The sequence below is a fragment of the Labrus bergylta genome, chromosome 12, assembly GCF_963930695.1.
Source record: "Labrus bergylta chromosome 12, fLabBer1.1, whole genome shotgun sequence".
Lineage (NCBI taxonomy): Eukaryota > Metazoa > Chordata > Actinopteri > Labriformes > Labridae > Labrus > Labrus bergylta.
The window spans coordinates 28,112,464-28,140,399 of record NC_089206.1 but is presented as its reverse complement, the minus strand read 5'-3'; the positions used below and the strand labels follow the sequence as shown (position 1 = coordinate 28,140,399).

At 39.6% G+C, this 27,936-nt stretch overlaps 1 protein-coding gene across 1 annotated transcript in view; it reads left to right on the top strand.

Moving 5' to 3' along the window:
• ajap1 (adherens junctions associated protein 1) overlaps positions 1 to 27,936 on the top strand; it is a 52,132-nt gene that overhangs the window by 6,861 nt on the left and 17,335 nt on the right. Inside the window, exon 2 of the mRNA XM_020638166.3 lies at positions 23,124 to 23,884. Coding sequence (XP_020493822.1) covers positions 23,124 to 23,884 — 761 coding nt within the window. The remainder of the gene's footprint in view (positions 1 to 23,123; positions 23,885 to 27,936) is intronic.

The window sequence follows — 27,936 nt, the reverse complement described above, 5'->3', positions numbered from 1 at the left end:
TTAGAACAGCACAACACACTTAATGGAAAGGAGTGATTTGGTTCCTGTTTATCTTTTGCCGCCACAGAGCCATTTGCATGTGTGTATGTCGGTGAATATGGGTGTACAGTATAGATGTTGGGCTCTATTTGCCCCGATGCTTAGTTTGAGAGCTCGAGCACACAAGGCCTCACGGTTTGAACAAAGACATGATTGCATATTCAACAGGCTGCAAATAGAGAGTCAGAAGTATCATAGCTCCTCTTTTCAGTGGACAGAGGATGGACTCTCTAAGCTTTACTGGATGAAATGCAAACACTTCCACAACTGCAGTTTAAATACATCCACCAGCACAGGGCAAAATCTCATTTGCTCAACAATGAAGTGCATGCAATGAAAAACACAATACTCGTAAATCCATATATATATCTATATATATATAGATATATATAACCACAAGGAGTGAGACGGTTGCACAAATGCACCTTAAAGTATATGCACAGACTCATTTTAAATGTTCTCTTTCTCCATACAGACACAGCTGCTTATTTGCACTTCTGGTGAGATGCCAAACCTCATTTCGTTACTCTATACCTGTATATGTGTAATGACAATAAAGTTGAATCTCATCTCATCTCAGCTGTACCTTACCATACGAATGCTGCTGTGTAGCAGCTGTATAATTTAGGTCTCTTCTAATTTGTACAGGTCCAATTTTAATCTGTGATTTAAATGGTAAATAGCTTTTGATTCTTTTTCCTGCACGAGGTCATTTAAAATGTCTTGGTGGTATACATCTAATTTTTCAATTATATGGGTTTCATTTTGATCCCTGTAGGGGTAACGTTTTTGTGTGGCTTAATTTATACTTGGTGAGGAGGAAGTGGGTGTTGTTAGATGTAACAAATGTTAAAAGGCGATGTGTGTGTTTTGTAAGCTGCTACTGGATGCTGAAGTTTCCCTCAGGAACCATTACGTATCCATCCATCTGTCCGTCCAGCCCTCCGAAACTGCACATTATGGGCTTTGCTGAATGCTATGGAGATCTAAATGCAGGAAAACAGTTAAAACCTTTTTTTCTTTTTCCCCCCTGCAGGGAAATTCAAAGAAATACTATATGTTATACATGTCACCCCATACAGAGTTCCAGTCGGATACTTGTACTTTCCATTATAATTCTGCAGCACAATCCACATTTCAAGAACAATTTCAGTTATTTACATCAATTTTAATGCTGAGAAATTAATAAGCAAAGCATTGAGAAAGAATTGTCTGAATTTAAGCTGTTCCTCAATATATTAACTAAAAACTAAGTATGAAATGAACTCTCTTTTCTGCCTCTCAGACTGAGTAATCATTAAAAGTAGGTAAATAAGATAAACGAATAGTCTTGACCTGGTATAGTGTCTTTTATAGTGTGTGGTGTTTTGCTGCTCTCTAACAAAGCCTGATAAAGCATATCCCTGCCCTTCTGCCAGATTCTTTTCTTTTTAGTCCAAAAAATGTCTTAGAAACTATGAATATATGTAGATTCCGCCGCCAGGGGACTCTCGATCAATACTACAATAATTATGGAATCATGAAACCCCCACCCCCACATTGTCATAAAATTCGACATGTTGTATGTTTAAAGTTGATGGCTGGGCAGCGAAACAAAAGGTAGAAACCATCCATGAAAATAAAGGAACTGAAGATATTTTGTTGTTATTGAGCAAGTGATTTAAGATTTATTTTGAACACACTGTTATTAGGAAATACTATTTTCACATAGTTTAAGTGGTTGTGAGTGTGCAGGAATTGTGAGGACCTTAAAATGCATTTTGACTCATGCCTGCCAAGTGCACGCAATACATAAAGTTTATCAGCCGTGTGGATTTAAAATCACCTTTAGTTGTCAGGCATTCAGATGTAACATCCAAGAATCTGCCATCCCTTTAGTCTTTGCTCAGAAACAAAAAGGCTCTTTGGGCCTCATCCCTAGAAAAGTGCTTTACACAATGGGAGAAGAGAAGCTCCAGTAAAGTGCAGAGCAGACAAAAAAAAAGAATGAGAACTGAATTAACATTACAATAGAGCATTTTTGCTAATGGTTCATTTTGAGTTGCTGTCCAAATATGAAGCTGTCTGTTGGGTTTCTGCTTGATAAAAAGGTGCTGATGCCTCCAGTCCATATGCTTTGCATGCTGTACTGTGTGAGCTCAACATTTGATAGCACACGTTTGCTGACTGTCATTCCCCCTCTTCTCTAAGCACTTCAGACAATTCTGATGAATTGGGCTTTGCTTTCCTTAAGTGAAGAGTTTACCTTTAAGTCTGACGAAAAGGGGAAGCACTTCCTCAACAATGTGTCACTGTTTGCCTTCGCTGTCATAAAAAGACATGACGTGTTCTAGAGGCCGTACACCTGTTAAAAAATGGTTTTGAATATAATAATGGAAGCCTCGTAGATCATAAATTTCCAATGTGCATTCAATTCATCAAGTTTTTAGAGGTTCCTTTCAGCATTGTGTATATCCTTTGACATTTCAATTGGCTTTATCATCAACACTTAACTGAGTTTACTGGACTGGAAATGCAATCCATCCATATTTTTCATATGGATAACACATTTCTCTGGGAAGTCAGACCTTTATAACGTCCATTTATTCTCCTCAATTACAGCTTGGTGTTTCTTCTCAACTGTACGCATGATAACGCTCATTTGGGATGATCGTTTTTCCGCGTTCACCTTGTGGGGATTCAAGTAATTGAAGGTTTTTATCTCCATGGAGACCATTACAAAAGCACTGAACATCATGGGAGGTTAATGATATCTTATACTTATAGGTAAATGATATGTTCCAATATGCAAAAATAAATACATTTCACATGTGTTTACTGACCGTCTTGCACTTTCTATTGTGTGCAGCAATCATCAGCATGCCATGTTAGCTCATGAATATCCATATAAATGTGTAATATCTCTGCATTGCATTTGCTTTTAAGCAGTTAAAAGAGAAAGAGGTTGTGCTGGTCAATTTATTGCAGTATAACAGCTTACTCATGCACTTGATCCATTTAGTATGAAGAGGGTTTTAGACCAAGAGCTAAAGGTCAAATGTTCACCAACAGTTTTTATCCTGGGGAGCAATTTAATGTTTGTACCAAATGTAATGATAATTTATCCAACACATGTCCAAGCACTTCAGTCCGAAGGGTGTATTTAAGCTACCATAAACCCCATACTCCCCAAGAGCGTTTGTTCTGTACAGCCACCATGCAACATAAGACCTTTGCCTGTTCTCTATAATAAATCTTCCCCAAAAGTCCCATGCATAATAGTCTACTCTACCCACTGAAGTTAAAGAACTGCAAGGTCTACACCAGGATGTATAAATAACTTCAGTACGTGAGGCAGAAAGAAATAATTTACTGAATTCATTGAAGTGCCTCCCGTGCAAGTGCAACAATGAAAATGTATGCCCCGGTGAGTCTCCAGTCAACGTTTTCCTAGAGTCGTTCCAATATCTAAACCCGCCTCAGATATGCCTCAGATAAAACCTGAAATGCTCTGTCAGATTTTGGTATGTCTGTTATGCACCGACTCAACAACAAAGTTTTACCAGCATCCTAAAAAAGTCAACATGTTTCACAGGGAATTGATCCTTCTTTGCTGCTCCAAAGCAGCATCCTGCACAGCAAGCTGCACTGTGCTTTAACTGTGGATCAAACATGGCTGACACTCACTCAACTACTATTTGAGTAGCAATTTCAGGTAATTTATCAACATACGATAGCTTAAACAACACTACTGTTCAAACTTTGTATAATGTCAGCCAGGGCTAGGAAAAAGTCTGTTTTTACATCCTGATATATATGCTGTTTGTTATAAAAGACAGTTAAAACTGATAAAGCACTCAATGTAGCAGCTTCTTGTTAAAGATCTGTGTTTCTCTGACAAAACTGAGCTGCCACTAACAATCCAGTTGTTTTAAAGTGTTCAGGCTGTTTAAAGGTTAGGATTCATACAGTTTCATTATTCAAAAGATGAACCTAGCTTGCCCCTAACACCAACTAAATCTTTAACATCTTAAGATCTTTGACATCTGACAGCTAAAATCTAGTTTTTTATACAATTAAAAACAACCACCATCTTAAAATTAATGGTGACATTCTTGAGACAGTATTAAAAAACACAAGGTACTCGTGCCCTAATGAAAGGATAAGCCCTCAGTGAAGACATCCATCATCCCATTTTTCCCCTATGCCCTATTGATAAGTGACATAACCTACCCTATGGTCCTTATGCCACAGCAACCTAAACAGCATTGTCACTTTCAACAGACCCAGGCTGTGTTGGTGCAAGCTCCAGGTACAATAGATACTACCTACTCTATCAGATGGCCACTTCTGGCCTCCACAACTCAACATGTATGCTAATGGATGGAAAAGAGCCAGGACATCACTGGGGTTGTCAAGTGGGAACCTCCCTTCACTAATGTTTCAGCCGATTAGTCTCACGAAACCTCGGGAAGGCCGGCCTGTGAGCTCCAGCATCCCAGAGCCCCCCCGCCCAACAAACCCACACATAGAACTTCTACATCTTTCTTACCCTTCCACATGGCTGCCACAGCCCAAACAGCAACAAATGATAAAGACAAGTAAATGGACATAACATACAACCCTGTTTTTCAAAACACTTAAACCATTTTTCAAAAAGTTGAAAGACAACATGTTCTTTTTTTTTAAATTTGAATTTGATATCGATAACACATTTCAAAAAAGTTAATACACCGGTAGCAAACGTCTGTAAAATCACATAATGCATTTATTACAACACGATGGCTCCACAGTAAAAGAGCCTGGGTGGAAAACTGGACTTTCTGCAGGCCTGACTTGTCACCCATTGAAAATGTTTGGAGCATTATGAAACTAAATAATCTAAATAATCTAATCTAAATAAGACAAACTGTCAAACACAGCTGATATTCATTCATTAAGCAAGACTGGAAAAACATTCCACTTTGAAAATGACAGAATGGGGTCTCCTTGGTTCCCAAAATGCTTAGAGTTCCTGAAATTCCTGGATTGAATTTCTTATCTACTGATCAGTAGTTAACGTGCTCTACACCCTGCTTTTGAAAATCCAGCCAACAGCTGACGTTTCTAGAAAACTCTTAACAATTTGGCAATTCTACCCTTGAAAATCCCTCAACTAAAACAACATTAACAATGTTTTAGGATCATCAACAATGTGTGCATGTCTTATTAGTCTCACACCTCATGCTTCTACTCTTCTTTCTGCTGAACAGATTGATCTACCTTTAAAGTCTGTCCAATATGTCATGGCAAGCTCATTCCCATCACCAGGGTACTTATTGAACAGAGCGCTGTGCATGCAACAGGGCTTCTGTAACAGATGATGTAACATGGATAATAGAGGCAGGATAGGGAAGGTAAAAGTCTGTGAAGCAGGTTTTATTTATCTGTGGCACATCAGCCAGGTGCTTTTGCTACCTTAAACACCTGACTTAAGCGGACCGTTTAAAGAGCAGATGTGCTTTGGGGTTTTCCGTTTAGTGCCTACACCTGCAGCACAGATACAGGATAGGGTTGGATAGGTCGTTGATAACTGTCAATGCAGTGGTTTATAAAATTTAACAGATATAACAGTGAAAACGTGAAATCATTGTGATTTTTTGGCTGTTTTAACGATTTCAAGTGGAAAAAGGTTTTAAGGAGAAACTTGTTTCAAAGGAACATACTTGAAGCTTGGTCTTTTTTTCTTTTTTTTCTCCCACCCTTCCCACCGTGCGAAGGGTGGGAGAGAAAGAGTCTTAAACCTAAACCCTTTTCATTTCCTATTAGAATATCCTATGTCCCTCCTTTGACTGACTTGGGTTTGCTTTCTCTGAAATTCTGTCTCCATGTAATACAGTTTGATGAAACTCCTCCTCCATAATGCTTTGGAAGCTTTGTATTGGAAGTTTCCGGTGCAGCCTTAAGAATTCTTAAAGAAAAATGGAGAAAAAAAAAGATGAGTGAGCTGTTGTTTGGCGCAGAACTTGAAGTATTGCAAGAATTTAGTTTTGCCTGATTTGCTAGGATATTGTGGTGTAATTTATTCTTAACAAATTCTACGCATGGCAGATTCAAAGGGCATTGGGATCATTGCCAAACTTTTGGCAGATATAAAAAGGGTGAAACACTTTCTTACAGACTGAAAAAACACAACTAATGAAATGAAAGAGAGGAGTTCATTTAAAAAAAATAAAATCTTAAATTTCAAAGTCAATAAGTGAGAAATAACCCTGACACGAAGCTAATACTTCAATTCTTGATTTGTCCAAAGAACTAATATTCTGGCAGAGAATATAGAACCTGTTGCACTGACTGCTTAATGTGTCTCTTGCTGCCACACTTCCTGTTTTAGCTTCTCTCCTGTTTTAGTAACCAGCTGGTATTTATTGAACATGGAGATACAGAAACTACTTTTACAAAGGCATAATGAAATCAAATAAGAACAATGTCCTTCACTAATCCCAGAGAGGTCAGAGTCATTTACATAACATGTTTCCCATAAAGCAAAAAAAAACATCTTTATAGTAAGGTTGTTTGCAACAAGTGAAATACATTTTTTTTACCACGTTTAGCGTTGTGATTCATGATTTTCAGAGGTCACTTCTGTTGTTTAGGAGATTAAGCAGCATTTCCAGCCACTATGACTTCATGCACTTGTGATTTTGCCATGATGCTAACATGGCATGAACCCTCTTCTATTATTGAAGGCTTAAGTTTGTCTTCACAGAGTGACAGTGCATGATGTCATTCATGTTCTGTTTACTCATTAGTCTCAGCTGAGCGAGCATTGCTCAGTGGAGCAGAAGAGGTTTCCTGGACAGTGAAGAGGTGCACTTATTGTAGACATGGAGACTCACCAAGACATGGATATTATTTCTGGACTCAGCAAGGACCTTAAAAAAAACATCTGACCCACTGATGCACAAAAATAACCGCGCCATGGGAATGTTATAGCCAAACTCTTGGTGAAATCATATTAATAATACTAATACTAGTAAATGATTTTACTATTTAAATGTAAGGGCGTCAATGCCAAAGTTAATTAGAAAATCTGCTAAATTAGGGCACCAGTAGCCTAGTGGTTAGTTTGCACACCCCATGCATGGAGGCTGAGGTCCTCCAAGCGGGTGGCCTGGGTTCAAATCCGGCCTGTGGCGCCTTTCCTGCATGTCATTCCTCACTTTCACTCTCCCTGATTTCTGACTATCCGCTATCCTATGTCTACAATAAAGGCACAAAGAGCCTAAAAATACATCTTTAAAATCTGTAAAATTCATTTTTAAGACATAAAAACTTTTGACTTTATTGTCCCCATGTGGAAATTCCTTTTCACAGCCCTGTTTCTGTCCAATAGACATTTCCCATCAAAGAACAGTATACATACAAAAAACGAAGAGTATAAAACAAACAGAGTTAAACAAAAATCAAGAGCCATTCTGGCCTGTTCAGCGAGGCCTTTTGCTTAGGGCAGCTATAACAGCAGGGTTCATTTCCCAAGGCAAGCCCTTCTGCACCTCAGTGCTCTGTACCTGCGTCCTGAGGGAAGTGGGGTGAGGTGGGTGTTTAGAGGATGTGTGAGGTCCTGTTTTATTCAGGTTGCAATGCATGTGATGGCCCTGTTGTTGAGTTGTGTGATGTTGGGTGTGGGGAGACCAAGAATTCTGGCAGCTGTGGTTGTGATGCGTATGTATTTGGCCTATGATTTTAACAGATAACATGCTAAAGAAGCAGGTGGAACAGTACATTGGGATGGGCTGGATCATCATTTTACGATATTTATTAGTGAGGTGTGATGACATTTGACTGTAACAATGCTTAACAGCGGAACAGTGTCTTGCATTGCACTGAAAATCCACTAAGTCAGTCAGTGTAAAAACAGAACTTCAGTATTGTGTTCTCAGATTTATAAATGAATCATAGCTTTTTCAGTGCAGTCCTCACAATGTGTCTAGAATCTCATGGCAGCTTTAGAGTTTTTTTTTGGAATTATAAGCTATAAGGGTATTTTATTTTAGTAGCTATCATTGCTGTAATTTTTTTACATTTTCTTTAGATCCTGACAGAAATAATTACATAAAAAGAATTATATTCATGGCTGTTGAAGGCTGGATAAAGCTTTCTTAGGCGGCCCTGTAACATTTAAATGCAGACTTGAGTGCAATATTCTGTGCGCTAAATGCGCAGAACTGACAATAGTCTTCAATGAATAAAAAATAGCTTTCAACAAGAAAGCCAGAGATGGGTAACTTGATGCTGCTGCAATGGCACCGACATGCAGTACTCTTCTCTGCTCCTGCATCATGCTGTAAGAGAGGCTGAGCACTTTCATTCATGTGTTCATTGAGAGCAGCGCTCTGACATTTGTCCAGATGGACTCTTTCAAAATGAAGACTTCTTGAGCTGCTTTCTCCAAAGTGCCTATCGCAACATTAATTTTGACAAACACTAATTTCCACAAACCCTAACTGCAACAATGAAACAATTGCAGTAATGTTGTTGTTTTTTTAAAGTTCTGTCAGATTTAGAAATTAAAAAGTTGGACTGCATTAAGAGAATAAAAACACATGTTGTCGCTCTGGTTATCAGTCTTCAATGAACTATAGCCATATTCTGTTGTTTAAACACTTCTTTTTATACTTTATTTTATAATAATTATTTTTTAAATGTTGCTTTCATTGCAACAGAAAAACATCCGTGTTAGAATTTGGAAAGTGGAGACAAAACATTGATACATATTTCAGATAGGTAGATAGAAAAATAGACACTTTGCTTTAAACACTGTTATTCAAGCGTTATAAGAAGCAGACAGTAATTTGACAAAGGATGATAACTAGGGCTGTCAACAATTAAATACATTTAATTGCTATTTAAGGCTGAATTTAAATAATTGAGCGCGATTAATTCCATTTTTAATCATGCTTGAAATTTCATTATTTTGCTTTCCAAAAAGCCTTAACCAAGTTAAACAAGGGTGAACTACTTCCTGTTTTGACCTACTTTTCCTCTGAAAGAAAATAGGGAACTTGTGGTAGAACAGTTACAACTTTAACTCAACCATAGAAAAAAATAAATAACTTGTTACCACTAGAAAAAACAAACCGCTAACGAGAATGGTAAAAAGTTAAATGTTTGATGTTACGAGGTAGATATTGTTTTTGACTTGTCAACTCAGCCGCCTTGGAGTGTTTTCCTTTTGGTATGAAATGAGCCGTTAAAAGGCGTAGATGTGTCATTCTTCTCCATCACTGTGTGTACAGGAAGATACTGCTGTCAGTGCAGTGGCTTAGCTACGGTGCGCCTAAAGGGACAAAATTGCAAACGATCAATGTTGTTACAGATTAGGATTTCACTCATTTCTGCCTTTAATCGCATCACAATTAAATGGTTAACACTGAAAATCCTAATTATAACACAACAATTTAGTGATAGCTCTGAGTTACTAAAGTTGGCACATGATAAATGACTTTATAAAAAATTCTCCATCATAGAACCCTACTATGTGTTTGTAATACTTCTCTCTCTCTCTCACACGCATTTGCGGGGCCATTGTTGTAATTTGATGAAGCAGTCAAATGCATCTTGCCTCGCCAGTGGTCTATGTGTCATTTGAAAGGAGAAATGTCCTTGTTCTGTGGCCTGGATGCTAAAGAAATTTTTACCCCCTAGAGGGGTAAACTGCCACACAGCTCCTTCCCTGTTCTCCCTTTTTCTTTGTCCATCTCCGTTCCTCTCTCAGGGTAATGCAAATGCATACTCCATATCCCCCCATCTCTATTTTAAGAGTCTTCTCCCCAGTGTGAAAAGGCTGGGCTCGGGGCGAGCAGAATCAGGGAAGCCAGAATGAATGGAAAGACTTTGTCTGAGCTCTCACCAGCATCCCCACTGTCTTTGGTGTATTTCTTAATCCGTAATCCTTTCTAGCTCTTCAAACAAATTGCTTGAACTGTAGTTTGGCCCAGTGTTTGAGTGTTAAAGAAGACTTAACCAAACATCACTCCCGGAGGTTTGTGAGGAAAACTATGACAGTGACACGTTGGCTATGAATAAAGTATCAAACTCTTCATACAAAATGACACTGAATTCCAGAAGAAGCTTTTCCAACTGGTAACCAATCTGATTGTACTGATGCTTTCAAAGACAAGATGGGCATCATAATATTACAGGAATTAGCCCTGAGTGTTGCTCCTTGTTTCCACTTGGTCTGTGCGCGCGCGCCCTGCCCCACTGGCTCTGTTTCTGTACACACATCACAAGTTGAAGAACGACAAGATCCCACAGAAATAAATTGGAAAACGTGCAAACTGCATGTTGTTTTGTCTTTCTGAGGTTGCTTTGTTGTTTGTTTGGTGACTTGACTTAATATTGATAAATCGGTGGGAAATACATTCGTGAGTCCGTATATCCTGTTTTATTTTGAAATTGACCTGACGCTCTGTTCCTTTACCTTGTCTGACTTCCTGCCAGGGTCGTTCTATTTTGTCCATCTTGACTGTGCAGTGCTTGCTGCCGGAGCTCGGTCAGAAAAATAGACCCGCAGGGTATTTGAAACAAAGCAGAGCGTAGTGTCGCTGCTGGCACACTTCGGAGAAAGACCGAGCAGTTGCTGTGGAAACAGGAGCATTGACTAAAGTAACAGCGAATGGCGGCGTAGTGCACGGTGCTGACGGACTGTCGCGCATACAGAGTATGTGGAAATTAGGAGTCAATGTGGCATAAAATAAATATTTTTAGTTAGTCCAGTTAGTTTTAAATAGACAAGATGCTTTCAATGAGTGCCGATATAAAGTATAACATCATAAAGGACTTCTGACTGTGTTTTAACACTCTGATGTAACTGTTTACATGATGAATGGGAACATAAACATAAAATTAAATGTACGTACAGGCAATACAAGGTCAGCTTACATAGGTTACCAAACCCCTAGTTTAGGGAAAATGTTTGGGTTGCTCAGCAGCAGTCCAGTTCCAGTTCTATTGTGGAACTGTTTGTGAAGATGGAGCCCATAAGATTAAATGAACAAAAAAAAGAATAATCTGATGTTGCTGATTACTTTATACTTGACGCTTCATGTAGAACTGTTGTGTAATATCACACTATCACACTGGTCATGCTGTCGTTCTGATTATCAGCACAGCTGTGATTTTCTTCAGCCATATGACGTTTCAGTTCTGCAGCATGTCCTTAATTGTAATATAACCTCCATGGTATTATACTGTGATAAAACCTTTTTGAGGAAGGAGACCACTGACTCTGCATTAGTCAGCAGTCTCTGCAGGGTGCCTGATGATGCCATCTTCACCCACGATTCTGCTGGAGGAGCATTGTCGGTCAGAGTGTGTTAAAGGTCTGACTTTTATCATGAGCCCTCAGACGGGTGCTAGTTGCAAGGATTCTTCTGTTCTAACTTTGTTGAGTGTGAACACAAGCACTGAACAGACTTCTATCTGAAGTTTCTTGCTCCCAAAGTTGGCTGGATGCCGCACATTCTGTGCGATTCGGGCAGCAAGCTGCTGAGTCCCAGGCTTGTGGCCTGATGGCTCCCCTCTGCGCCGCAGGCCTGAGTGCGAGGGGTGGAACAGCAACAGGAGACGAGCATGAGCTCTGGAGAACAGTCTAATCATCAGGTTTTTTTGTATTTTGTATCTTTGGTTTTATACTTTTACAGTCTTGGGATCAATTTTAAATAAACTATGCTCAGTTTACTTATCGTATAGTTACATATTCAAATCTCCTGTTTAATTAGCAATCATAGTAGCATAGCATAAGAAGATTACATATTTAAATTGTAAATGGCAAAGTCATTTTTTTTGTTTTTTGGATGAGTTATATATACCGTGTCCTAACAGCACGTGGGCGTTGGATATCGCAATGCATTCAGCATGATCACAAGCTGCTGTCCACACTGCTTCCGTTAAATATTAAATTCTCAGCTCTGAAATTCAGATTGCCCTTGCAAACAATATGACATCCAATGCTTTTATTCTGAAGGTGAACAAACAGAACAGTGGTGCTTTGTATTGACGAGCATCTGACTCAAATCACAACACTCAGAGGCTGGCCAGTAAACAGCAGAAATAAGGTCTTTTCCGGTGTTAACCAAAGTCAAAGCACAACATTTCAATCTTGGATGCGCCGCATAGCACTGCTCTGTCTAACTGCTAAGGGGCAGATAAGACAGTTGAATAGGAAACATCAGAATCAAGCTGATTTTGTCTCAGACGCTTGCTCGCTTTGCATGCTATTAGGACAGGATGTTAGAGAGGCCACTACAGGGTCATGCGGTGTGGTGCCATGTCTATGAAAACAGTTCTAATTTATAAAAAATGATAATCTCAAGACAATTTACATAAAGAGCAGATAAAAGACCTTACACATTGTTATATTATCTACAAAAACCCAGCATTAATCCATCATGAACGCCAATGCAACCTAACCTTTGCTAATTAGGAAATACATGCATGGGGTCCAAGTTTCAGCGACATCACCACTTTAAGAATAAAGGGCGGAAAGATCCTGCAGGTTTAGAACAGTCTCTTTCTTAGACTTGTCGTTTGAACTTTCTTAGGAACAAATTCAAGAAAGAACTTAGGAAGACATTGGTGACTGAGCAGGTTGAATGGTCAAACACTTAAAGTGCTATATATAAGGGCAGACCATTTATGTTCTTGCTGAAAATTGGTTTCCGCAAGCGTGACAGCTCATGTTCTTTTAGTTATGAGGCATTGACCTTTTGTAACAAACATATCTATTAATTGTAGCACCTTTTATTACAAGACTTCATGAGAGCTGGTGCGCTCACCTGTCTTATACTGAGGTCCACATGACAAAAAGTCTATTTAGAGAAACCAAGTTTGGTGTCGAGGTTCTGAATATGTTAAAATAAATCTCATTTTAACCTCTTGATGTGCATGTTTGGACCCAACACAGAAAACCGCCCACTGCAACCTGAAACTTCATGATCTACAGCTGGCAAACCTTTTCCCCGGTGGATCTGTATTTTTCAAAGTGCTGTTTTTAGATATGTGTGGGAGGTACATGGACACCATAGTTCAGAGTGGAAATGCTCTATCAGTTGCGAGTTCTACCCTGAATATATCACCACTGGTTTTTTTTTTGTACTCCAAAATTCTTAACACAGGAAAATTCCACTGAGCTGTTAAACAAAAGCAAACCACGGATTCAGTCTACACCCTGCTAGGCAGATAGGGTCTTCCATCACCACCAGCCTTCCATCAGATGTGGAGTCACCTTTAACAAGGCAATTGTCAATGGCTGTGTGGGCTGGAAAATGATGTGTACTCAGAGGCAGGGTTGTCAAGACCAAAGTGATAACATTTTCTATAGTTGGCTGGGGAAGGGCAAAGGGGATTGACAAAGCCATGCCTTTTTCACCTCCCTCAGGTGGAAAAAAAAAAATCTGCCAAGGCCTCACTTCTGCAAACTCTTAAGAAGTTCTAATTAAGACCTACGTTGTACAAGTGTTCACAGTGTGGTGATGTCACAAGAACTGGGTCAGAGATCCAGTGCAGAAGACAATAATTGGGCTGCAGTATCTGATTAGCTGCAGAGATAATAGTTTTGTTTTAGTGGGTCTTGCATGAGGCGAAGGATAAATTCAAAGACCCAGATAATCCTTCATTAGCCCCATGTACTCTCATGACAATTCATATAAACTATAAGGAAGCAATGTTGCTCTAAATATAGACTTCTTTTAATAGTCCCTTCTGTATGTGTAGTTTATGCTTGTTTATGTGTTCTTCTCTGTTTCACTTTTTTGTAAAACTGGACTTCCTTTGCTCATTTAAGCAGTGTGGCTTTGTGATTCATTAAAAAAAAGGCTTCAGAGGAGCCTTTAATGTTGGCCTCATTCACAGAGACGGTATCCTGCCCTTTGTTTCTTTGCTAATCTGTGCCCCACTATAGCACATGGTTTGCAGAAGTGCGGTTCATATCAGCCGACAAAGCACTCATTTACTTTGATCCTGTCTTGGGGAAGAGTAAAACCCATCAGCATTGTAAAGCCTTTTCCAGGATCCTTGACATGTTTGAAGCCCTAAATAGGTGATGATGGGGCGCCAGGAGCAGTGTGTAGTCCTCGGAGCAGACAGCCTGGGTTTGAGTCTGACCTGTCATTCCCCACTCTCTCTTCCTGATTTCCCACTCTATCCACTGTCCTGTCTCTCCAATAAAGACATAAAAAGCCCAATAAAAAGGTAATGATCTTATTTGAGATGCAATGTTACTATTAAATTGCCCTTCAAAAAGCTTGGCATCATGAATTTCCTCCTTAGAGATACAATATAACTGCAAAAATAATGATGCGAATCAAGACTGTATTCAAACAAGCAACATTAAAAGTTTGTCACAAAATTTGGAAATATGTGCACTGCACTTCCTGTCAGCCCCTGTGTGTTCAATCAGACTTTAAGGTGTTTGTTTGCACTTACTGACGTTGTTTCCTCCTTTCTAGATCCTTGCTTGTGTTGTACTAAGTCTCTGATGTACGTCACTTTGGATAAAAAGCTTCTGCTAAATGAATTGTACAAATTGTAGAAATGTGTGACACATTATCCCTGAAGCCCCCCTTAATAGCTCTCTGTGAGCATGCCATGCTGAAATAGGTCGGATTGACTGGGAGTCAGTGCTAGATCCAAAATGAAAAATACAAATCATATTCACAAAAAAAAAGATCATAATTATGAGAAATATATATATTTCTCATAATTCTGTCCCAGCTTTTGAGGAGTGGCTGTTTCTCTGGGGAATCTTATGGAACATAAGATCGACTGAGAAAACAAGCAGCATTTTTATATAGTCAATGATTTTAAGATGCAATTTGACACCATGGTCAGTACAAGATCACATTTTTCTCAGCAACAATAGACACTCACTGTTTCAACATCACTGTTCAATATTCAGTTTGTTACTTCATATGCCTGCATGGATATACAGTAGCTAAATATAGCGACTGAATAGTGATGCCTCTACATGTGTGATGCTGCTTAATGTAGCAGATGTTGCACACATAAAGGTTAGATATTTCTCTGCAGCATATCACTGCTGACATCATACATAGTCATGGAATGAGTTATACAATTGAGTCAATACACAGAGATTACAGTCATGTTAGTACACATTGATACAGAGAAAACAATGGTGACCGTGAACTATGAGTAAGATGATGATTAAGGCTTGGGTCATCATGGGAATTTCATAGCAGCTACGTTGTAACTCGTGGCCATGCATGATTTAGTACCCTGAACCAAATCATGCTGACTAATTCACATAAACTCACTGAGCACAGACCATAACAGCCTTCAAACTGTGCAGTACTGGCACAGTGTTTCCCTCTGGATTTTGAGAAACAATTGGGGATGGACCACAGACCAGGCAGATCAGGGGGGACGCTCACTATGAAGGTAACTGCATCAATCTGGTGCACTTTTAGAGCAAAAATATAGAGGCTGTTACAACTTATAAAAGCTCTTGTGTTCAGTTTTGTGGTGATGATGTGACAGAAAAAAATCACAAATCATGGTAACTTCAGCACATCTCTCACACCAAAATAAACAAACTCCTTCAGCGCAACACCTCCCCTCCTCCCCCACCCCTCCCTTAGTGATCTGACAGAGTGCAGCCGTTTGTAGAACACTTCTTCGTTCTCATATAAGCCCAATTTTGGTTTGGTTCTTTGAAGTATTTTCGATGAAATAAAGTCATGTGTTTGGTTTGAAAGTCAAATGGTTCTACTTCAATTGTTATCTTGTGATGATACTCCGGCATTAAGCCTCTACAATCAGCGTCCCTGAGTGGGCGTGGGGCCGTCTCTCGTCCCCCTGGTAGTGGCGGGGCTAACAGGTGGATGAAGCGGGTTTGTCATGGGAAAAACAAACATGTAAAGAATTAGTTTGAGCCCCTGAAACAAAAACAAGCTGAAAGAAGCACCGTCCCGTCAGTTTGAAAACAGAGCTGAGAATAACAAACCCAGAGGCAGTTTGACTTTACTCCTTTTTAAGATAGTCATGACTCAACTATGTAGTTAGGATATATTCGATATATGCTGAATTAACGTTGGAAATATTGAATATTAAACCTTTGATGAAGCCCAACATCTTCCTAAAAATTGACCTGCAGACCGTCTGCATTGCCTAATTCTGCCATCTTTTGTCACTTGGATCCAGATAAACATTTGACTTTGTGTATGTCTGTAAAAAGTAATTTTAAGTTTTACAACTTTCTAAATCAGATATTGCATTGGCATTTGTTGTCAAAAGGTTGGGTGTTAAAGGTAAATGTAGCTTTTGGCATGCTTACGTACACATGGCAAAACATGCACAAGAGCACAGAGAGTAATTAAGCTCAAAATAAGAATATTTAGTGACGAGTAGGCCTTTGAGATGAATGAATCAAGGCTTTCAAATGACAACAGTGACTCAGGTCGTGTTTATTACGTCCATGATGTGATGGCCATGACAGGTGGAGATGACCTGTCTGTGTTCACCGGGGACTACATGCGGGACCCATAACACCTCTACTAGTTTTCATTGATTTTCCAGCACCGGCTTTACCTCCGATGCACCCTAACTCATTTTGTTGTAGAACTGGATCTGAGAGCTGAGCTTCTCAAGGAGAACCAAATTATTTCATCTACAGAATGAATCAGAGAGTTTAATAAAAACAAAGTCATCAGAGACATTTAGGGCTGGATAAATCATGTTACATTTTTATTGAATGTGTCTTGATTATTTCCATATTACACTAGCCACACATTTAGAGGTATAACTAACATTAACTGTGTGGTATGGCATTGTGTGGTTTCCTATAGAATGTATTTTTAAGAAAGAAATCTCATTTAGATTCAGAAAGGACAGCAAAGCGTAACGCTTGCCAAAAGCCATTCCTTTAAAGTGGTCAAATCTTTTTTTTTTATCACCTCCTCTGTTGTGAAGAGCTTATAGCAAGCTCCGCTGTAATAATGTGAGTTATGCTCGTGCCCTTTATCGCCTCCTTCTTCAAATGACTATATTCAGAGACAGTATGTGGTCAGCCGTGAGTGGGAAGCCTTCTTCATTGCCTTCTTCAAATTCATTTTTTAACCACCATGACTGCTGCTAACTTTAGAATACCTGGAGGTTATACTGTCAGTTCCAGCTCCACCATCATCCGCCAACCAGCAAGGTTATATAATGCAATCTCTTCCTCATGTGAAACAAGTTTGATGAATGGTAAATGGACTTGAGCTTGTATAGCGCTTTTCTAGTCTTCTGACTACTCGAAGCGCATTTACACCGCATGTCACACCTACACATTCACACACTGATGGAAGTGGTTGCTATGTACTGTAAAGGGGCCATCAGAAGTAACTAATCCCATTCATACACATGCCACAGATGAAGCCGCAGGATTAAGTGTTTTGGGGTTAAGTGTCCTGCCCAAGGACACATCGGTCATGTAGCTGCAGGAGCTGGGGATCAAACCCGGTTGAGAGACAACTGGCTAATGCACAGCCGCCCCCGATTTATCTAGCTAGCTAACTTTCTCTATCAACCATTATACACTTTCAATAAAAAGCTTTTAGATATATCATGATGTTCAGGGCTTATAGAGTTGGTTTCTTGAGTTAATAGCTCAAAACCCAACTTTATAGATTATGTCATTAAAGATGTGTCAAATGTTTGCTGGTCATTATGAAAATGTAGTCTGAAAATATTCGCAACGGTTGGCATCCAGGGTATCAATAATTAATGGTAAACACTTAAAAACTTCCTCCTGCTGTCGTCGAGGTGCATCCATACGTTTTAAATCTTCACATTAAACCCTGCCAGCTGACGTTAGAGGGAGACACATATAAATACTTCATCAAGAGGTTCTTAGTCATTGTCTAGGTGAGAATAAGAGCTCTCAAATGCTGCTATGGTTGAATTAACAGCACATGAAAAAAAAAGAGAAACACAATCCACTGGAAACCCAGTGATCTTAAAACACTGCAAACCACAGAAGGTGCACTTCTAACGAGAACATCCAGGTTGTTTGCATAAGAGGATTTCATCCACATCCCACATGTCAACAATCTGACATGAAGGATGTGGACAACATCCTCTTATGCAAAGAAACCTGTATTGGTGAGGCAGAGCCGTCTGTATGAATGGCCTTTTATTTTGTATTAACCGCGCCCACCCTTTGCTCAAGCATTTAATTCAGGATAATGCTGTGAATCTTTTTCATAGACTTCAAAGGCCACTCTTCATTCATTTCGGGCTTTTGAAGGTATTATGTTGGTTATGTGAGGCTTCCAGTTTTTTCAAGGACCAGTAAATGTTATTAAGTTATGTGTGCAATGGATTACTGGGTCTAATGTTTCCCTGTTTGCACAGCACTGCAGCTCGCAGCCTGTGACATGGATATTATAAAATTTCCACTGTGGTAGCTGCATTTGGGAGACAGCCATTCTGTTCTGTAACTATGCTGGCAAAGTCCTCACTTCTGCTATTTAAATTCTTTCTGAAAGATTTTCAGTGTAGACTTTTTTCTTGTCCGTCCCTTTTGACTGTAGGCATGTTGTAAACACACTTACTGAGCATTATTTATTAACGACTAACTCTAAAAACGCAAGTCAGCGGCATGCATCAGAGCTTGAGGCATATGCCGATGATATTGTGTTAAAACGGGAAACCTTAATTATGTGCTTCAGACGTAGTTCTTGGTGAGCACGTGTTTAATTTTCCTGTCAAGGCCTAATCCTAACGCCTGTGACAGTGGCATTTCGCAGGAAGCTGCAGAATAAGTTGGAAGTAGATTTAGTGAATATAGCACAGCTTAAACTGGCACAGAGGAGACAGAAAAGTCAAGCTTGGTGAACCCTCCTCCAGCGCTTTTTCGAGACGCATAATCCAAATGTATTGCTCTGAATATCACATCTTACATATTCCATTACATCACTGGCTTTCTGCTGAAACTCTGCTTTGCTTGTGCTTGATGAAGGACAGCAGAGGTTGGGATCAAACACACACATAAATGCACACTCACTCATACGCACGGTCTCTGTATCTGCTATAACAGAACATATGGTAGGCATCATAGCAGCTGGATCAATAGGGAAAAAAAGGGATATGAAGCAAACACGAAATATCATAAAAAAATGTGTTTCTGTATTTTGATAGCAGAGGCTTCAGAAAGGTTTAAACATGTAATGCATAGAGATTCTTTTCCCCTGCTGTTTTTGTGAGCAGGATCTCAGGCTGCAGCTTTCATCTGCTGTCTGAAGTCCTGGTTAAAAATCCTCATTCCAGCAAGCCTTAAGATGGCCTTCAAATCAGGCCAAGAGGCACGCTAATGAACAGTTTGCTGCATAAATTCACAAAGTAATTTCATTTCATGTATGTCTGGCTCTAGAATGGACTTCATACTGAGACCCAGGACTTGAAATTAGCTTACTGGGTCACAGAACCCTGCTAAATAATGTGTGTGAAGTAGCTCATACTTAACATTAACTTTACCCATGAATAAAATAAGTAAAAGCATAAGAATGTCCTACTACCATACCAGGTTTTCAGCTTTTCCAGCTAAATCTGTATTTTCTTCCTTTTGAAAATGTGATTGCCCGTCTCTCCTGTTACTGCATGTACAATCACAATGCATTGTGTTGATAAAAAAAAAAATGCGAGACAGGGACAGCATAAGCTCAGAATCAGGAGACGTCACAATCTCCACTAAAGGGATTTTCTGCCATATTGTTGAGGTTTAACGACGGAAGTCAGTAATGACAGAAAGATGAAGCATTTGCTCATAAAATAGGACACTAGACACGCATTCCCACCAGAAAGCAATCTGGTATGTTGATGCTGTAAGTACTGCACTTAATCTGCCATCTGTGCAGTTTACTTCCAAACAATATTTTCATTATGAGTAATGTCAAAGAATATTAGGGAGTCATTCTTTTGCTACAGGGGTAGAAAAAAACGCACTGCCAATTTTGTCTGCAGCACTCATAGCTTGAATATAGAGTAGACAAAATTGGACAGTCTTATTCTGTAAGCCCTGTATATATATATTCATATGAAGCCGTTTTCAGTGAATGCCTGTCAGTCCCCTTGTGCAGTGGTGGGGCAGTGCCCTATAGCGCCCTCTATTTACCAGCCGTCACTGAAGCAGATCCACTACCAAGGTGCTTAAAAACATGTCCATTCAATTTTTTTACAGCATCTTCCTGCTCAAGATCATTTCAGCAGTGATAACTTTCATCACGTTCTTAGTCTGGTGATGCATTAGCTTGGCCGGAAAAGTTCAATTTTAGTTGCCTCAGTGTGTGCTCAGTGGCAACGTGCCAGCTGAACAGTCTTAGGTCAGTGCCCCGAGCACACACAGAACTTTTAACTGTCAATATTACTCTGACCTTGTCACTTTTCCTTATGACCACATCAATCACCATTTATGGTTCAATTAAAATGCCATTCTAAATTATATTATCCTTTAATGGTGGGCGGATCTTTCAAAACTTTTAGAAACGGAAAAAGTGGAGTGACTATAAAATAAATGTGTTCAACATCCTGCATGCAGAGCAGAACAAATATGAACCATCACCTAGATTGTTAAAGTTTAGAGTAGGAGTAAGCGTTTTTGTAATTTAAATGACTTTAATATTCAGACAGGTACATGTCAATGATACATGAGAGCATTTTTGTGATCCAAAAATACTCAAAAACAAAATGTATTCATTTGTTTGTTTATTTGACAACGTTGGTGCTGTAACATTTAATCATGCACAAGTCAAAGATGCACTGCTCTTAGTTTTTTTTTTTTAGCAAAATGCTAATTTGCAACACCTGTCCACGCGAGGCTTTTAGAAATAAATGTGTGGGAACTCAGCCATGATTTAATACCTTTGTTTAAACATGAAAACTGTGTTGTAGGTAGACTATTCCAGAGTTTACCTCCTACAACAGAGAAGGCTGATTGTCCAAATGAGGTTTTGTACATTGGAAATCGACAGTTACTGAGGCTCATCAGAATCATGATGTCCTGAAATAAATTCACAAACTAGAGAAGGGGCAGACCATACAATCATTTAAAAAATAAATTGGAGATTGCAGTAGCAAATGTAGCTTTCATATCTGAACAAATATCATACAAGTACCTTAAATGTTTTCTAACAACATAATTAAACTAACCTACCAACCTTACAGTTGGTTTCTGGACAAATACAAGGTCCCATTAGCATCAAGCAGCATCCCCTTTGTTTTGTTTGTCAGATTTCAGGGACATTTTTTACACGGTTTTGTTGTAATGATACAATATGCCACGCCACAACATAACACAACAAGATACAATACCTTAAGTTATGTTACAATTTGCTGTCTAGCGAAATGTGTCTTGTTTTTCAAGTGCTAAATCATTTAGCTGCCTCCACAATTGTTTTAGCACACCAGTGTGGGTCGCAAGCAGGGCACATCCACTGGGAGTGAGGAGTGTGATGAGTTTGTTCTGTCATAAACCATGTTCTCTCTATGATAAGGCAGACAGGCATTGCTAGTTGAGACCAGATATAAGGAATGCCTCAGTCTAATCTCAAAGATCTGATCAGGGTCAACAGAGGATTTTTTCCGCATTGATTAGTGTAAGCTATTTTTGCTATAATGAGACTCCTTTGTTGTTTCAGCTTTTAACACCTTTTTTTTTTGCTTGCAAAAGATCGACAAGGACAGGACTTTGTCAACTTTCCATCTTTTTGTCTCTTATCTACTGTGTGCGTTTGAGTGTGTGTGTGGCTGAACCCTGCATGTGGCAGATAAACATAATTCAGTAATGGGATGGCCATGCTAACATTTATCTAGCTGAAAAACTTTTTCATCAATGCACATTTTACTTCCACGTGAAAGGCAATCGGTACTGTAATTGTTGTCAAACAGTTAGATTTGACAAACTCTAAAAAAAAATTAAAAAAAGAACCCTTTTACCATTATCCTTGTCAAACATCAAATTCAAAATCAAATTTGTTTCCCTCCATTCTCTGCCAGAAAAGAGACTAACAATACCCTGGGTTACTGACCTCAAAATGGGGCAAGGGGTTCATCAGAATGAATTATTGAAAAAAACATAATTTCTTACCATATATAATCCAATTGCATAACCTTTACATTTGACAAAAATAGTATTGCAGATTTTATGTCAGAAAAATCTAAATTGTAACTTACTACTGACCAGAGATGCAACTGAAGATATCACTACAGCATAGCTAGACGACCCTTACAGACTTGTAATAACAAAGCTGGTTGATTATAGGATCAACAGACATCTGTGTTGCACCGAAAAGGTGATGAGCCCATTCACACTTTTTCCATCTGTCGACACCTCTGTGATGCTTTCAACGTTAGTCCTTCGTGTGGGCTTAAATTGGCCAAGGACAGCAGAGATGAAAGATAGCCCATAATGAGGTTTCTCCCTTAGCAATCAATGAGGAGCTTTGTCCCAGGGGGCACTGAAGGTTGTCTGTAAAAACAGTCCAGTGCATGCTCCTACCCCGAATAGCCAGGCTATCTATCACTTTGCAATCTTGTTGATGAGCAGGAGGTCTATACAGTAAGAAAAAGGACATTTTAGGACACGGTTCAGTACTGAATAAATTAAAGGAATATTCCTCCCTGATCATTGCAATGCATAATCAAATTGCCCTTTGGGAATCAGATGACTTTGTGTCTCAGGGAGATAATGTAGAATATGATGATCAGTCAAACCAGGCCTGACCTTGCATGTTGCTGTATTCATCCTGGGATTGATATGGATCTGTTACATCATGGAGTTCTTACTTCTTCTGACAAGCTGAGAGCATAAAGTTCAAATTCTAAATCTTTCACATTTTACAACATGTACTTTTCACTACGTTTACTAAGCTTGGTATCTTCGCTCAATTGAGTAGACGTTAAAGAAGTGCATGGGTAAAACTTTGCCATAAGTGCTTATGAAGGGTGAATAAAGATATGAATCTTTATGTATTCCATTAAACTGAAGGTATGGGATAGAAGGAACTTGATTGTATTGTCTGAAGTTTTATTTTTTTAACTTATTTACTTTTCTCCATTCTCTGCAGTCCGTCTGCCACGAGGCCAGGCAGCTGTGTGGGGAACCGGGTGTGGATTCTGCTGGCTATGACTCACCTCACTCTGGACTTCTCTGTGTGCAGCCCACTCAGCCAGGGTCTAGGGATTAAACTCACCCCTAAATCAGTGCCTCGCTCACGACCTCGGTGGCAGCTTCTCTGGGACATGCCCAACAAGCTTCACTGGAGAACAGTAAGTCCGTTGGCCCGCCGGCTCCTGAACCCTATTCCTCCACCCCAAGACAATAGGGCAGGGATAGGACCGAAAGTAAAGGGTCATTTGCATTGGAAGCCAGCATATAAAGGACAACCAGCATGTAAGGAGTGCCAGTTGAGATACTCTCCAAAGGAGACAAGTGATCCTTTGGCTGTAAAAGCCGATGCTCCTGGAGCTTTATCCAGCGGGAGTACAGGAGACACCGTGAGGTTGTTACTCAGAGCCAAGAGGCAGCTCAAATGGGAAAACGACAAGTCTCAGGAGGGGCGGACTACCACAGTGGCCGGATTTATTGACTGGGGGCCCACAGGGACAGATAGCATAGATGATGATAGCAAATTGGAGCCTAACGGGACGCTGTCCACAAGGGTCTCAACTACCACAGTGGGCACAACCACTAGCACTACAACCAGGCTCTCCCAAAGGACGTTCACTGTGGTGACCACACCAGAGGCCAAGAGGTTAAGCACCACCAAGGCCACTGTCAGCTTCGGGGAGACTGTCAAACCACCAAAGCCATATGGGGACACACCAGGTAAGAGATAAAATATATAACGGCTTATCATACAAATGGAATTATACTGTTTTTCATAACTGAAAATGCTCATAAAAGTTATTGTTTTAGTGGCCTTTGCTCCATGTTTTGTTTCTGTCACACTAAGCAGGCTTGGCCTATTTCTTCAGCTGCCAGCGGTGTCACGTTAACAAAGCACATCTCATTACATTTTTAACAAGACAACTTCCAAATTCATGAATTCAGTGAAGTGTTTCAATATCTAAAGAGATTTGGAGCCTTTATACAATAACTTAAATTTGTTTCAGGTTAAAAAATAAAACCTTCAATGTATGATAGTCAGTGACAAATATGAACCCAAAGATCGACATACAGACATCTTAAAAAGCTCAGAAAACATGTATCAGAAATATTATTCACTATATCATTCATCCCAAAAAAAGTGGTCTAATGTGTGCCATTGACCTAAAACTAGGGGTCACACAGAGGCAAAATAAACATCCACCACCACCTCCGCCATGGAAACCAATGTCTTAATTGGCAGCAGTTGGTCCTTCAAGGTTGTGCATTCTACCAAACACAGTCATGTTCTTCATTTGGGAAGCCAATGTGGCATCAAAATGTTATTGTTACACTTTATAGACTTCTACAGGATTAATGAGGTAGGGGGGTGGTGCAGGGGTAAATTGCAACAAAGTGTTTTGCTAGTTTTTTCTTTACTGATTAAGCAGGTGAAACAATAATCACCTTTTCGCTGTAGTAAATGACGACAAGATCTACTGTTCATTAATACGATATTGCAGCTGGAAGAACAGTAGATTGTTCTCCATGAATGTCCTTGACCATACTGTGGCTATCAAGCCTGAAATACAGTACATGGGCATATGAGATTTTATGAATAGTTCCCCTGTGCTGTGGACACACAATCCTCCCTGTAAGGCATATTAGATTTAACATTTCATTAAGTCCAGGAGGAACACAGCTTTTAAATGGACCATACAGGTAGACATAAATTATAAGTCATGTTTAACAACTTAGGAACAAGCACTATGCTAATTGAAGCTTTCCCATTTGGTGCATTAATATAAATGTCATAAAATTCTGCAGCTTACAGTAAGGTTGATAAAAGGCCTTGGCTAGCTCCCACTCAATTAAAGAGAAAAATGTCAGAAGACACAGTGGGATGAGAGAATCTATCAGTGGTAGAGCTCCTGCTGAAAGAGAATATGTCTCAGTGTGAAAAATATGAATCTATGTTTCTATATTTATATCTAGGGAAATGTTGTTTAGTTTATGTTGATCTGTATTGACATCTAATAACTCTGATTGTTGGTTAAATGCCAGTAACACTTAATTATTTCCATGATCGTTTCAGTAATTGGATAAAGCCAAAACTCCAGCATCACATCATGAACACAAATATCCCTGAAGCGCCTTTCAAATAGGAAGTTGTGGGCACTGTGCACCGCAGTCAAATCCATTCATTGTGTATTGTGTTGCGCCGCGCAAGAGCGTATCTCCTACCCTGATGATCTCATGAACACACAACCTCTTTTTCTTTGCTGCTCGTCTCCCACTCTGCAGCAGAAGAAAAATCCAGGCTTTTTTCGAAATAGTGGACACATAGGCCTACATAATGCTGTGGCAGAAGTTACTTTCCCCACCTATTTTCCCGACTATTGATTCATCCACCTAGCAATGCGTGCTTTAGTTTTCTGATCGTGTGCGCTCTCCGCCCTAGTCCAGGGCGAGCTCACCGCGTCCTATCTGAAAGGCCCTTTAGCCCTGAACTGGGCCTGACCAAAATGGACTATTAAGTTAGGCTTGATTTTCAATGGTAAAGTAAATTTATATTTGTAATGGTTGTCAATTAAAGTCAATTAAAAACAAAATTATCATCAACTACCCAGCTCTAGACTGAAGTGTACAAAGTTCAAGAGAAATGAAATAGAAAAGCAATATGTAATCAATCTTTGTCAGCGTTTTAAAGAGACCCCACAAAAGTCCACCATGAACAAACATTTGGCAACATTAGGCAACCGTGGCAAGGACAAACCTTCCTTTAAACAGGCAGAAACCTTGATCAGAACCAGGCTCTTGATGAACAGCCACCTGCTGTGACTGTGTTGGTTGAGAAAGTGGGAGAGAGGGAGGGACAAAAAAGAAAAAGATAAATGGAGAGAACAAACAGAGCAACAATAACAACAACAGATAAAACATACTTAATAAATAATAAGTCTGATAGGTAGCAGGTGGAGACAGCAGGTCAAAAGCAGCAAGCAGTCCACGGTAATGTTCAACAGGAACCAATATACAGTTAGATACATGCATCAATGGGACATTAGTGCAAACATAATAGCGAGAGAGTGAGAGACAGGAGCTCAATGCGTCAGGTTCCCAGCTGTCTAAGCTTATAGCAGTATAACTAGGGCCTTGCCCAAGCCTTAGCAAGCACTAAGCTTTATGGAAAAGAAAGGCTTAACGGCTACAATGTGAGTGTCTTCCTGACCTAAACTAGTAGATGATCCCAAAGGAGAGGGGCTTGTTCATTGAAGGCTCTACCTCCCATGCTACTTATACAGGCTCTGGGTACCACAAGCCGATCTCATTCTGTGAGGACAGTCTTCTAGAGCCGTAATAATGTGCTTTGAGCCCTTTAAAATATGAAGGTGCCTGACTACCAGAATGATTTTTTATTCTATTTTAGGGAGCCATTTGCACAGAAGTATGATCTCAAATATGAGCTGAAAGGACGATACACAGGTAGTAGCATGAATTTATATGTTGTGAATTTATACAGACACACACACACACACACACACACAGACACACACACACACGCACACACACACACGCGCACGCACGCACGCGCTGACACACGCGCACACAGTACAGTGCGTCTTATGTGTTGTAGTCCCTTCATGCTTGATTGGGAGGTTAGTTTGAGACCTGGGATTTAAAATGATGACTTGATATGGTATCCTTGAGAAAATCCTTCAACGCTGTTGTGCATTGCCATTGCCTTGCACTGCCACTAAGGAACACACATCCCAGTTCATATTTACTAATCAATTATAGGAGAAAGGTTAAAATATCCCCATCGTTATTTGAGAAGAAAGTAATCAGACTGTCGATGTCCATGTAAGCTGCTGAGGTCATTGCCATCCAGCATCTTAAAACAACAGTTAAAATGATCTTTTAAAAAATGTAGAAGAAATAACAATACAAGGATCAAAAGCTATCATAAAAGAAAATACATTTATTCTGCTTACGAAGTCTCTCATAATCATCTGAATAACCCCAACCACTAAAAGTCAAGGATTTTTTTCCCATTAAATAAGTATTACCGAATTAAAAATATTTATTACCCAGTTCAGATAAAAGATGAAACCAACCCTATGTGTCCAGCTAACCGCAATTAGCTGGATATAAGCTCATTTTGTGTTCTTCTTCAATTGACACTCTTAAAAACTGTGTGTCACAATACTTTAGAAAGAAAGGGGGGGGTGGGGGGGTGGGCTGATAGCTCTGGTGCCTCCAGATGCTCACTGATTGTTCCCAATGATTGTACCAGTCACTGTGACTGTACACAGATGTAGCTGCCAGCTCCATTATGGATATGAGTTGAAAGAAGCTGCAGTCAGTAAAAGTCACTGCAAATAACTTGGATCGTTATACATCTGACGTTTACAATGTTATATCTTTATGGTCTGTTTGGCTAGGTAATGTGTTCCTGATATAAGAATTAAGAATTGTATGTGTGGCTAGCGGACACTCACAGTGGATGTTGAAAATAAAAGACAGAAGACATCCACTGTAGGAGAGGGGAGTAATGTAAAATAAATAGATCCTTCTGGAAACAATTCTCATCAATTTATATGAAGTTTGCAAAGGGAGAGATGGTTAAATTGATGGAGGACTTAAGCTGTAGATCAAAGTGAGCACATGTAAAATGTATATTAAGCGTCTCAGGAATCTATTTTTAAAGGAGCGAGCCCAGTGTTCATTGTAATGCCGCTTTTTGACCTGTGATAGACCTGGAGAGGCGTACCAAACAGCTTCCTCAACAGAGA